General features: G+C 40.0%; 1 protein-coding gene across 2 annotated transcripts in view; it reads right to left on the bottom strand.

The window, feature by feature from the left end:
- The window catches only part of NME7 (NME/NM23 family member 7), a 250,630-nt gene that overhangs the window by 47,080 nt on the left and 191,454 nt on the right, over positions 1-12,096 (bottom strand). Inside the window, exon 11 of one of the 2 annotated variants that reach the window (XM_077761775.1) lies at positions 8,169-8,276. In XM_077761775.1, the coding sequence (XP_077617901.1) occupies positions 8,169-8,276 (108 nt within the window). Of the gene's footprint in view, positions 1-8,159; positions 8,277-12,096 lie in introns of those variants that run through there. The other variant, XM_077761776.1, reaches the window with a different exon arrangement.

Below are 12,096 nucleotides of genomic sequence, written 5' to 3'. Positions count from 1 at the left end.
GCAAATTCCCTTGAAACCCGAACTTCTTCGCCACGTCCTGGCCTCGAACGAAACCTGGGCAACCCGAAGCCTCGCTTCCCTGGGGCCTTGGGTGAAGCTTCTCCGGCCAGGAGTGCGGAAACCGCGCCCTCCTGTCTCCCTCATGCAGGCCCTCGGCTCCGAGGCTCGACCCTCTCTCCGCCCCCTTGTTGCTGTCGCACACCCCAGGTTCAGGTCTCTCTTCGCTGGAGCCTTCGAATTCTGGATCACCATCTTCTCGCCCCTGCTCCCGGCCACGGTCCCAGGTGACTTTAATTTCACACACCGCTGGCGCGTCCGCGTCTCCGGCGACCGAGGGCGGCCCCCACTCCACGCCCGCTGCCTCTCCACGGCCACGCCCTGCACCTTATCGACACCATGAGAAGCTCCACCTCTGAAAGTTTAATTCTGAGGCGTCCACTCTGACCACAGCTTCCTCCTCAATTGTTCAGGGCCTCTGTCCCTAAGCCTCAGAAAGGCTTTCCAGCCCCTTTGGGGGCGCCTGGGGGCTCAGTCGGCTGAGCGTCCGACCTCGGCTCAGGGCATGATCTCCCGGTTCGTGGGTTCGAGCCCTGCATCGGGCTCTGTGCTGACAGCTCAGAGCCTGGAGCTGCTTCCGATTCTGTGTCTCCCTCTCTCTGCTCCTCCCCTGCTCATGCTTGTTCTTGCTCTCAAAAATAAATAAAAACATTAAAAATTTAAAAAAAAGAAAGGTTTTTAGTCTCCTTTGACTTTTCTCCCTTTATTCTGGCACCTTCCCTATAATACTCCCCTTATTAATAACTTCAACCACTCTAACATCCTCAGTGATCTTGTCTCATGTACCCACCTGCAAAAACCTCATCCTGCATATCACCCAGAAATTTATACTTTGTGATTAGCTCTTTCTCCATGGCTGTTTCAAGCCTTCTCCACTATCCTTTATTCAAACACCTGGTGACAGATGTTTTGAAATTTAGAATAGTAATATGGTATACATGCTACATATTATATAGGAGTCACCGAATATGGTGTACATATTTTATATTTTAAGTCTGGGGACTTCTCTAGAATCTGATACATTAATATTTCTGCAGCAGTGAGTCACCTAAGTGGGTTGTAGAAAAACTATATGTAAGATCGGTTTAGGCTTTGCTATCAAATTTATGAAAGTGCTTTGGTTCTCAGAAATTTAGGCTTCACAGATAATGACAGTGGTCTCCGTCACCTTCTCTGGGAGATAGGAGTTAATCTTGTCTCATTCTCATAGGTTACCCTTCACATCCAAGTAGCCTCTGAGGCTGTCAGTTTTGGCCCTCTGAATGTCTCTTGAAGCTCACTGATTCTGGCTATTCCTGCAGCCACATCCATTCGGGCTACCAGAATCTTCCCCTGAATTACCTTAACAGCCTTCTGCCAGGTCTTTCTCCCTCCGGGCTGACCAGAACCCTCCCCTCCCCAACCCCCTTGATCTGCTCTCCATCCTGCAGCCAGAGTGATCGCCGTAACACAGATATGATTGTGCGATTCCCCAGCGTAAAACATTTATTTGGATTCCTGTTGCCCTCTGGATAAAGTTCAGATGTCTTAGTATGACTTTACAAGGCCCTTGATGACTTTCCTAGCCTTATCTCTTGTCATTTTCCACCTCAAGGTCAAAGTCCCAGCCTTACTAAACTATTTTTAAATCTCTTAGAGAAAGCTGTTCTCTTTTGTCTTCGTACAAGCTGTTCCCTCTCTGACTGTACTAGTAAAAATCACAACTCTTCCTTTGGGATAGAAACTAAAACTGAAGATAAATCATGAGTGTTAGTGTGTGCACACACCCATACTAACCATGGCCAAGAAGTCCAGGCCCGTACAACCGTCTTACTCCTGTAACTATGTTTATTTCTGGCTAATGCTAGATTAATTTTTTTTCCAGAGTGGACCAGAACAAGATTCAATGCAGAAATAATTATAGATCTGAACTCATATTTGTTTTGACCAACTATATACGCATACAATGAAATATTTTATAAACTTTAAAAATTTTAATTTTATGGCCACATTACAGAGTATCTGGAAAACAAAAACAGGAAAGATCCATGTTCTAATTATTCTAAAAAACGACTCCTGTGATCACTATCTCCTAAAAAGAAAAAGGTAAACCCCACAAAGGCGGGGGCTGCATGTATCCTCTTTACTGCTGTGTTCCCAGTGCTGTGATTTTAATAAAAAAGCATGTAAATATCAGAATCAATGACCGATAGATCAGTTTGTTATGCAGAGTTCAAAATTCAAACATACTTGTATTTTCTACTATATACCTATCTGGCAACTTTGAGAATTTCAAGTTCAGTACAGATAAAGCGCTGGTTGTTCCTGTGAAGATGATCAGAAAACGATAGTGCAGGGAACTGACTACAGAGGAATATGAGCAGCAGAGCAGCTTTGGGAAAGTTACAGGACAGAGGAAGTAAAACTGAAGAAATATCATCAGTGATGTGTGTGAGAGGAAGACTCATGCCGTTCAGCAGATTCAGCATGTCAGAGTCTCATTAGAAATGTACAGAGAAACCACTTCGAAAGGTTTCTAATNTTCTAAAAAACGACTCCTGTGATCACTATCTCCTAAAAAGAAAAAGGTAAACCCCACAAAGGCGGGGGCTGCATGTATCCTCTTTACTGCTGTGTTCCCAGTGCTGTGATTTTAATAAAAAAGCATGTAAATATCAGAATCAATGACTGATAGATCAGTTTGTTATGCAGAGTTCAAAATTCAAACATACTTGTATTTTCTACTATATACCTATCTGGCAACTTTGAGAATTTCAAGTTCAGTACAGATAAAGCGCTGGTTGTTCCTGTGAAGATGATCAGAAAACGATAGTGCAGGGAACTGACTACAGAGGAATATGAGCAGCAGAGCAGCTTTGGGAAAGTTACAGGACAGAGGAAGTAAAACTGAAGAAATATCATCAGTGATGTGTGTGAGAGGAAGACTCATGCCGTTCAGCAGAATCAGCATGTCAGAGTCTCATTAGAAATGTACAGAGAAACCACTTTGAAAGGTTTCTAAAGAGCAAAGGAATAAACAGATCACTTATACTAGACTCTCTGCTTGTTACTGTCAGAAGCGTCAAGGTCACGAAAGTCAAGAAAAGTCTGAGGCAAGTTTCACATTGAAAGAAACGAAGCAAAGAATCGAATGCAATGAGTGACTCTGACCTGGATCCTTTTGCTACTAAAACACATTATTGAGACAACGTGAGAGACCTGAATGGGGTTTAAAGATTAGATAGTAGCAACATATCAATGTTAATTTCCTAACATGGATGTAGGAAAATGCCCTTTTATGTTAAAAAGACACTAAAGTATTCAGATACAGGATATTACCTTGGCAACTTAATCCCAAGTGTTCATGAAAAAAAGTTTTGCACTGTACTTGCAATTTTTCTGTAAGTTTGAAATTATTTCAAAAGAAAAGTAATTAGAATCTCTCAGGGTAGGTCTGGGTATCAGTATTTTCAAAACGGCCTGGGTGATCCAGATGTGCAACCAAGGCGTGAACGTGCTCTGCTGTAGGTCATCACCATCATTATTTAAAGAAAAAAGGTTACATACTTCTGCACGGAGTGCATGAACCATAAATTTATTTCACCAAACCTTTCCCTCTTTCTCTTCAAAAATAATTCACAGAGGAGCATTTATGTGCTGGGCAAGATAGGTTCTCTTCCATATGAGTGTTCAGCCTTCTGGGGAAATATATATAATCGAACAGACAATGTCCTGTGGTTAACAACAACATAATTGCTACCATTTGTTGAGCAACTGCTCTGTGCGAGGCACCACGCCGCCTGACAAGGTGGGCATTGCTAGCATCTTCATTTATGGAATCAGGGAGCTTCACACGATGAAGTGAGTTCAGGGAGCAGCGCTGTGTCCACCGTGGGCTACACTGCTGAGTGAGAGGGAAGCAGCGCCATGGAAACACACATACGGGAGGACCTCTGATGCAGCCAGTGAGGATCAGGAAAGCCTTCTCAGAGGGAGGGGCCATCAGACAGGCCTTCGGACACGCACATTATTTCCGATTTTAATTGCCCCAAATACTCCTTCAATGAGCACCTTTGCAGGGAACTCTCTGCAGGGAAGTCCTGCCCCCACTTCCTCCTTTGGTTAGATTCTAAGAAGTAGAATTCTGGAACCAAGTAGAAAACCCCATGGCTTGCAAAACCTGTTGCCACATAGCTGCCCCCTGCAATACGAGGGTATCTGTCTTACTGCAGCCTCACCAGCAGCGGACAGTGATACTTAACAAATCCTCTGCCCTTAGTAAAAAAACAAACAAACTAGTATTTCTTTGATTACTACTTTAGCTCTAAACTTTGCCATTAATGCTTTCTTTAAAGCTCAAATATAAGATCTTTAGAGTTACCAATGAAGTATCCAGAACATTACCAGTGAAATAGCCTTATAAAATGCCTCACATACCACAGATGCTGTCATTTATTGCTATAACCACAAAAATGTCTCTGTCACAGTTCGGAGCATCTGAATAAATCAGACTGATACATCCATGCTAAGGGCCTCCAGCAGCGCCTGTGTGGCTCAGCTGGGTGAGGGTCTGACTCTTGGTTTCAGCTCAGGTCATGATCTCAGTTTGTGAGTTCTAGCTTAGTGCTGGGCTCTGTACTGACACTGCGGAGTCCGCTTGGGATTCTCTCTCTCTCTGTCTCTCCCCCTCCCCAGCTTGCTCGCTCTCTCTCAAAATAAACAAACATAAAATAGAAAGATCCTTGACCTTAAACTTATTGCGAGCTCAGTAAGGACAGGAGAAATGTTTTGTTTGACTCTGAAATCCTACAACAATGCCAGCAAGCAATGCATGCTATAATCATTTGCTACAAAATAAGTACATAAAATAGATGGTGACAAGATATGAACTGAAACCAGACCTTTTGAAGGTCTACACATATTACATAAATAATCTCAGCTCATTAAATATCACATGAGGAAAAGATTAAGGAGAATTAACTTTTTCCCATTTCCTTGACTCCCCATATAAATAGGGAGCCCATAATCCCTGGGTGCCAATGACAGTTCCAGTTTATGTCTTTTGTCCTAGCCTCTTGATTGAATGGAGCTGCCTTTCAGAAGGTCTTGGACTATGCAGTCCATTTTATGGTCAACCTCCATCTAAAGGGTGTTCCCTTAATGAGCAGCAGTATAAAGTGTTCCCCTCATCAGACAGCTTGTCTTAAAAAAACTTTTTTTTAATGTTTTATTTGTTTCTGAAAGAGAGAAAGAGAGAGATAGCACAAGCAGGGGAGGGTCAGAAAGAGAGGGAGACACAGAGTCTGAAGCAGGGTCCAGGCTCTGAGCTGACAGCACAGAGCCCGACGCGGGGCTCGAACCCACGAACCGTGAGATCATGACCTGAGCTTAACCGACTGAGCCCCCCAGGCGCCCTGAGACAGCTTGTCTTCATGTTGCTCTGAATTTCTCTTTGAAGACCTATGAACAGATAACAGTTTGGCCTCTAAGTGTTTTTATAATCCTTTATCATTTAAAGCCAAGTAACAATCTGCAAATAATCCCTAACGAGGAGAACATCTCTTGGTTCTATCAGCAGTCTTTATTCCATTTTGCTGATAAAAGTGAGACATGGAAACAAAAAGTGACTTATTCAAGGTCACGTCAAGTATGAATCACCAGCTGCCACAGAAGAGGTGGCTGCTGGGGCTCCAACCATTCTCTAAACCACACTGTCACCAACTTCAATGTCACCAGTGAAGTCCCCTGCGCAGTTCAGTTAGAGAGATGTTAATCATTCAGAAACGGCTTTGTAAACCGTAGGCAGTAAAAATCTATTGCCAAGTTGTATGAGCAAAATCACAGGCATACCTGGATACTATTTTAGGTGGGCATAAATATAATTAATAAATAAAACATGAAATAAATTTTATAAAATAATAAATTTCATAATTTTGTGACTAATATTTCAGTTTCACTGAACAACAGTGTGTATTCAAACCTAGTCTACAGGTCTTAAAGTATCAGAAAGTAAAAGGAATATTTATAAAGTAGGTGAAAATCTTAAAGAAACATGTAATACTCTGGGTAATTATAAAATGAGGTTTGTTACATTTTTGTATTTCACAAGTATGTCCAAATTTTGAACCGGGGTGCATAGTTTAGATAAGATTATATTAACATGTAATAACATGTTTATCACATTAACATCTTGGATCATAGCAGAAAATCTTAATGGAGTTAACAAAGTCATTCTCTATAGCAACAAAAACAAAAGCTGATGAGAATATATGAAAATATCCTATGTCCAAGACTGCTATGAAAAAAGACCCTATTGCTTGCATATAAGACGAGGCAAACCATAAACAGAGATGGAGATTCACATAGATAAGTGGCTTACACATTAATTTATAAGCATAATGTTCGTCAAGGTCTCCCTTGCATCCAGTGGGAGTCTGGTAAAGAACTTGGTAAACTCATGGTAAGTTCATGTGAAGGAATAAATTTAAGAGAATAAACCAAGAAAACTTTTTCAAAGTAGAAAGCACAATAATAAAAACAGTATTTTGCTGGCCCAGACCAATTAAAAAAAATGGAAAGTTCAGAAACAGGCACAGATGTATATAAGCATTTAATAAATGAGAAGTAACAATGAAGGCATGGAAAGATTTAACGATGTTGTGACAGCTGACCAGTCCACACCTCATACCATATGTCAAATTCCGGGTGGACTGAATGCTTCAATGTAAGAAAATGAAAACAAAATGTGGAGGAAGGCTTTTCTACGTATGACTTGAAGGAAAAAAAAAAAAAGACTGATAAATTTGACATAAAACATAAATAATACTCTAAAAAATATGTACTGAGGATATCAATCGTTTTTCTGTCATTGATCCTATAATCACTTAAGTTTATCATGTGTCTTTATTTCATTTCAGCTCCTTTTGACATACAAAAGTTTTAAAATTGTAAAAAGTTAAAAATTCCACATTTTTTCTTTAAAGTTTCTTTGCTTTTGGCCTGGAAATGACTTTTTAAAAACCAAGCAAGACTAATATTCACTAATATTTTCTTATAATTTTTCATTGTTTCCTATTTTATGTTAATTACACAAATGAGAGGTCAAAATATGACTCTGTCCTGTATGAGAGATTTGATTTATGAACGTTACTTAACTTCTTTGAGCCTCGATTTATTTTACTGAAAAAATGGACATAATAGTAATAACCTATTAAAGTTCCTTTGGAGATTAAAATAATTAATTTATACAAAGCATTTATCTATCATGCTAGAACCCAGCACATAGAGTCAGTAAATGGTAACTATTACATTTAATGTTATTGCACTGCATATTTGGCTTAATTTCCTTGACATATTTTTATGACCAGAAACTTATGGTAATGGTATTTTTACCTGATTTTAAAACAAATTTTACATTATTTAATTAATGCTGTAGCTTTTTTTTTTAATATTTCTTTATTTTTGGCGTGGGAGAGGCAGGGGTAGGGGGGACAGAGGAAGATCCAAAGTGGCCTCTGAGCGGAGAGCACAGAACCCGACGCGGGGCTCGAACCCACGAACCACGAGATCATGGCCTAAGCGAAAGTCGGACGCTTAACCGACTAAGCCACCCAAGCGCCCTTGTAGCTTTTCAGTTTTTAAAATTATTGTTAAATATATGCATTAAAATACTGTCATCTATATAATATATGCCAATCACAAAATATCTTACTTCTTTTAAGACTAGTTAAATACAGCATCTTTTAAAAAAAATTTTTTTTAATGTTTTATTATTTCTGAGAGAGGGTGAGAGACAGCGTGAGCTGGGGAGGGTCAGAGAGAGGGAGATACAGAATCTGAAACAGGTTCCAGGCTCTGAGCTGGCTGTCAGCACAGAGCCCGACGCGGGGCTCAAACCCACGAACCGTGAGATCATGACCTGAGCCGAAGTCGGATGCTTAACCGACTGAGCCACCAAGGTGCCTCATACACACAGCATCTTACAGTCTGGTCATTTAAAGATGCGTCTGAAGTCATCAGATGGCCAGGTAAGAGTATACAATCCAAGAATATTAAAAGGTCTCTTATACACCAGAACTGCTGAAATTATGAGTTTGAAACACAAATATGATGTTTACCTTTCTTTATCTTACCTCTAACAGGCCATCCTCTGGTAGATCAGTACAGTGGACAGCGTTCTGGATCTTTGTTTTTCCAAAGATTGCTCTGAGGGTTCCAGGCCGTAAATGCCGGGCAATTTCCTATGAAACACATATTCACATATAGATTAAGGTCAGTCCTACAGTGTTAATAAGAAAAACACCAGCTATATGAAACACTTGAATTAATTGTTTACGAAATACATGTATACATTGGTGGCATTGTTTTTTCCTGGGAACAGCACGAATGCATGAAACTTTGAGCAATGAAAAACTTCAGTTCACTCACTAGGCTCTTTCTGTGGCCCGTTATAAAGTCGAAAGGGCAATAATAATTACATCTCTCTTCTACCAACACATTATGGGAATCACATAAAATATGAACCTAGTTCATTATGGTGAAAGACTTGCATCCTAACAACCTGATTTAAAATGAATGAGTTTGGGGCGCCTGGGTGGCTTAGTCGGTTAAGCGTCCGACTTTCGCTTAGGTCATGATCTCGCGGTTCGTGGGTTCGAGCCCCGCGTCGGGCTCTGAGCTGACTGCCAGCTCAGAGCCTGGAGCCTGTTTCAGTCTGTGACTCCCTCTCTCTCTGACCCTCCCCTGCTCACGCTGTCTCTCTCTCTCGTAAAAATAAATAAAACATTAAAAAAAAAATTAAAAAAAAATAGAATGAGTTTGATGGCATGGATTTCAAAAGATTTTTCAAAATGTTACAATTGTATCAGCTTTAGTATTAGCTCATATGAGGGGAAAAATGGTTACAGATGACTCAAGATTGTGGGTAAAAGAAACAAGAGGTTAAAAAAATTAAAGATGTGGGAGTATTAATCACCTACTTATTAGTCTTTTTCTGTTCTAAGTGAAACATTTCCAAAACTTCTATTTTAATTCTGACATATACTTACAAAAACAGCATTTAATATACATATTTCTGAAAAATGAAACAAATATGTGTGTACCCACTATTTAGCTGAATTAAAATAATGTAGTAACTTTGAAGTCCCCAGTGTGGGACTTTATCCTGACTCCATTCTATCCCATCCCTACTTCTACCCAGAGGTGCCCATTACTCTCAATTTTACTTAAAGATTCCCTTGTTTTGTTTAGTTTCCAAAACACTATTTTTCAGATTTATCCATGTTGTTATATATTATAGTTACAGTTCATTTATTTATATTACTATGTAAATCCAATGTATGACTGAGCATATTTTATCCATTTTCCTGTTGATGGACATTCAACTAACTTCTTCTCTTTTCCCCTTTCTCCTCGCCTTTCTTTTGACACACACACACATTCTGCTACAAGCATTCTTGTACACAGCACAGTGCACGTGTACAAGAGTTTTGTCCAGATTAGTGCACATGCATATTCAATTCTACTAAGCAGTGTCAAACCATTTTCTTAGGTGGTTGTATTAATTTGCCCTCAATCATCAATGCACAAGATTCCCATTATCCACATAAAAGCCAACATTTGATATTGGCTGACTCTCTAACTTTGCCATGCTGGAGGGTGTTAAATGTATCCTTATAGTTCACATTTCTGTAATTACTAGAGAAATTTAGTGTCCTTCCATATACATCCATTTTGTATTTTCATATACATTATAGTTTGTAAAATGCTTATTCTTGTCTTTTCTCCATTTCTCTACTAGGTTATTCTAGTTCTTTTTGATTATTATTCTTAATATATTCTGAATTCTATTTTTTGTTACTTTTTACAATGCATGTATCTTTTCCCAGTATGAAGCTTGTCTTTGAGTTTTCTTTAGTATGTTTTTTTTGATACAGAAATACTAAATTTTAATGAAATTAAATTTATCAATCTTTTCATTTATGATCTATGCTGTTTCTGAAGGAGCTATTCCCTACTCCAAGACCATAAGAATACTCTTCTCTATCATCTTTAAAATCTTTAGAGTTCTGCCTTACGCATGAAATTCTTGATCCACCTTGAACTGACTTTAGCTATGATGTGAGGGGGATATCCATTTCCATTTTCCCCATATGGGCATTTAATTACCTAGCACCAAATATTGAATAGTTTTCCTCTTTTCTTACCGATTTCTCTAGTGATGGCTCCGATATATATAGGATTTCTATTTGGTGTGGGTCTTTTTGTTTGCTGTTTTGTTTCATTGGGAATTTTGTCTATTCATGTATCTACATTAAACTGTCTTAATTATTATAACCTTATAATAAGTCTTCATCTGGTAGGTCAAATCCTCCACATTTTGGTTTTGAATGCATTAAGTTTAAGCTGCCTGTGAGATATGCAAGTGAAGTTTTCAAATACATGGTTGGAGTGTAGAGTTCAGAGGAGCCTGCAAATAACAATTTCGGGGTCCACAGCATTTTTAAAGCATTCAAAGGTAACAGTTGGGTGACACTGTGAAGGCAATGAGAAGATACACAGGCGCACCACACCACTGGAAAATCAAGGAGACAAGGAGAGACGGACAAGGAGCAGCCAGCTAGGTGAGGAGAGTTCCAGGAAGGTCCTCTCCTAGAAGGCAGTGAAGAAAACTATCAAGGATAAAGAGTCCTCAGCAGCGCCTAATGTTGCTGACAGGTCAAGCAGGGTGAAGACCCAGAACTGAACATCAGATCTATCAATATGGAGTCACGGATATCCTTGACGGGAGGGGTTCCAAAGGCCTGGAGAGGAGAAAGCACTGATTAATGTGGTTTCCAGAGAAAATGGGTGTAGAGCTGGGAAAAGTGAATACAGGCAACTGTTTTGAGGAATTTTGCTATAAAGGAGAGAAGAGAAATGGGGCAATAAATGGAACGGGATGTGGGATGGAGATGGGTTTTCTGGGGGAGAGGGTTAATTTTAAAATGGGAGAAATAACAACATGTTTAACTGAGAGACCACCGCACACCCGTCAGAATGACTAACGTTAGGGGCGCCTGGGTGGCTCAGTTGGTTGAGCGTCCGACTTTCACTTAGGTCATGATCTTGCGGTTCCTGGGTTCGAGCCCCGCGTCAGGCTCTGTGCTGACTGCCAGCTCAGAGCCTGGAGCCTGTTTCAGTCTGTGACTCCCTCTCTCTCTCTGACCCTCCCCTGCTCATGCTGTCTCTCTCTCTCTCTCCTAGAAATAAATTAAAAAAAATTAAAAGAAAAAAAAGAATGACTAACGTTATCAACTCAGGCAACAACAGGTGCTGGCAAGGATGCGGAGAAAAGGGAACCTTGTGCACGGCTGATGGGAATGCACACTGGGGCAGCCACTCCGGAAAACAGTACGGAGGTTCCCTCAAAAAATTAAAAACAGAACTGCCCTATGACCCAGCAATTGCACTAGTAGATATTATCCAAGGGATACGGGTGTGCTGTTTCAAAGGGGCACACGCACCCCAGTGTTTATAGCAGCACTAATGACAACAGCCAAATATGGAAAGAGCCCATGTCCATCGACAGATGGATAAAGAAGATGTGGTATTACACACAATGGAGTATTACTCGGCAATTAACAAGAATGAAATCTTGCCATTTGCAACTACATGGATGGAACTGGAGGGTATTATATTAAGTGAAATTAGTCTAAGAGAAAGGCAAATATCTTATGACTTCACTCATATAAGGAACTTTAGATACAAAACAGATGAACATAAGGGAAGGGAAGCAAAAATAATATAAAAACAGGGAGGGGGGAAAACATAAAAGATTCTTAAATATGGAGAACAAACAGATGGTTACTGGAGGGGGTGTGGGAGGGGCATCAAGGAATCTACTCCTAAAATCATTGTTGCACTATATGCTAACTAACTTGGATGTAAATGAAAAAGTAAATTAATTAAAAAAATAATAGCACATTCACATGCTGATAGGAACTATTTGACAAAGGAAAGCAGGCGGGAGACGAAGCAGGAAGGAGAAGCAGGAATTGCTGGAGTAATGGAATCAAGTGT

The sequence above is a fragment of the Crocuta crocuta genome, unplaced genomic scaffold, assembly GCF_008692635.1.
Source record: "Crocuta crocuta isolate KB4526 unplaced genomic scaffold, BGI_CrCroc_1.0 scaffold243, whole genome shotgun sequence".
NCBI lineage: Eukaryota > Metazoa > Chordata > Mammalia > Carnivora > Hyaenidae > Crocuta > Crocuta crocuta.
Note: the sequence above shows the minus strand (reverse complement) of the source record. Positions and strands in the feature narration are given on the sequence as shown.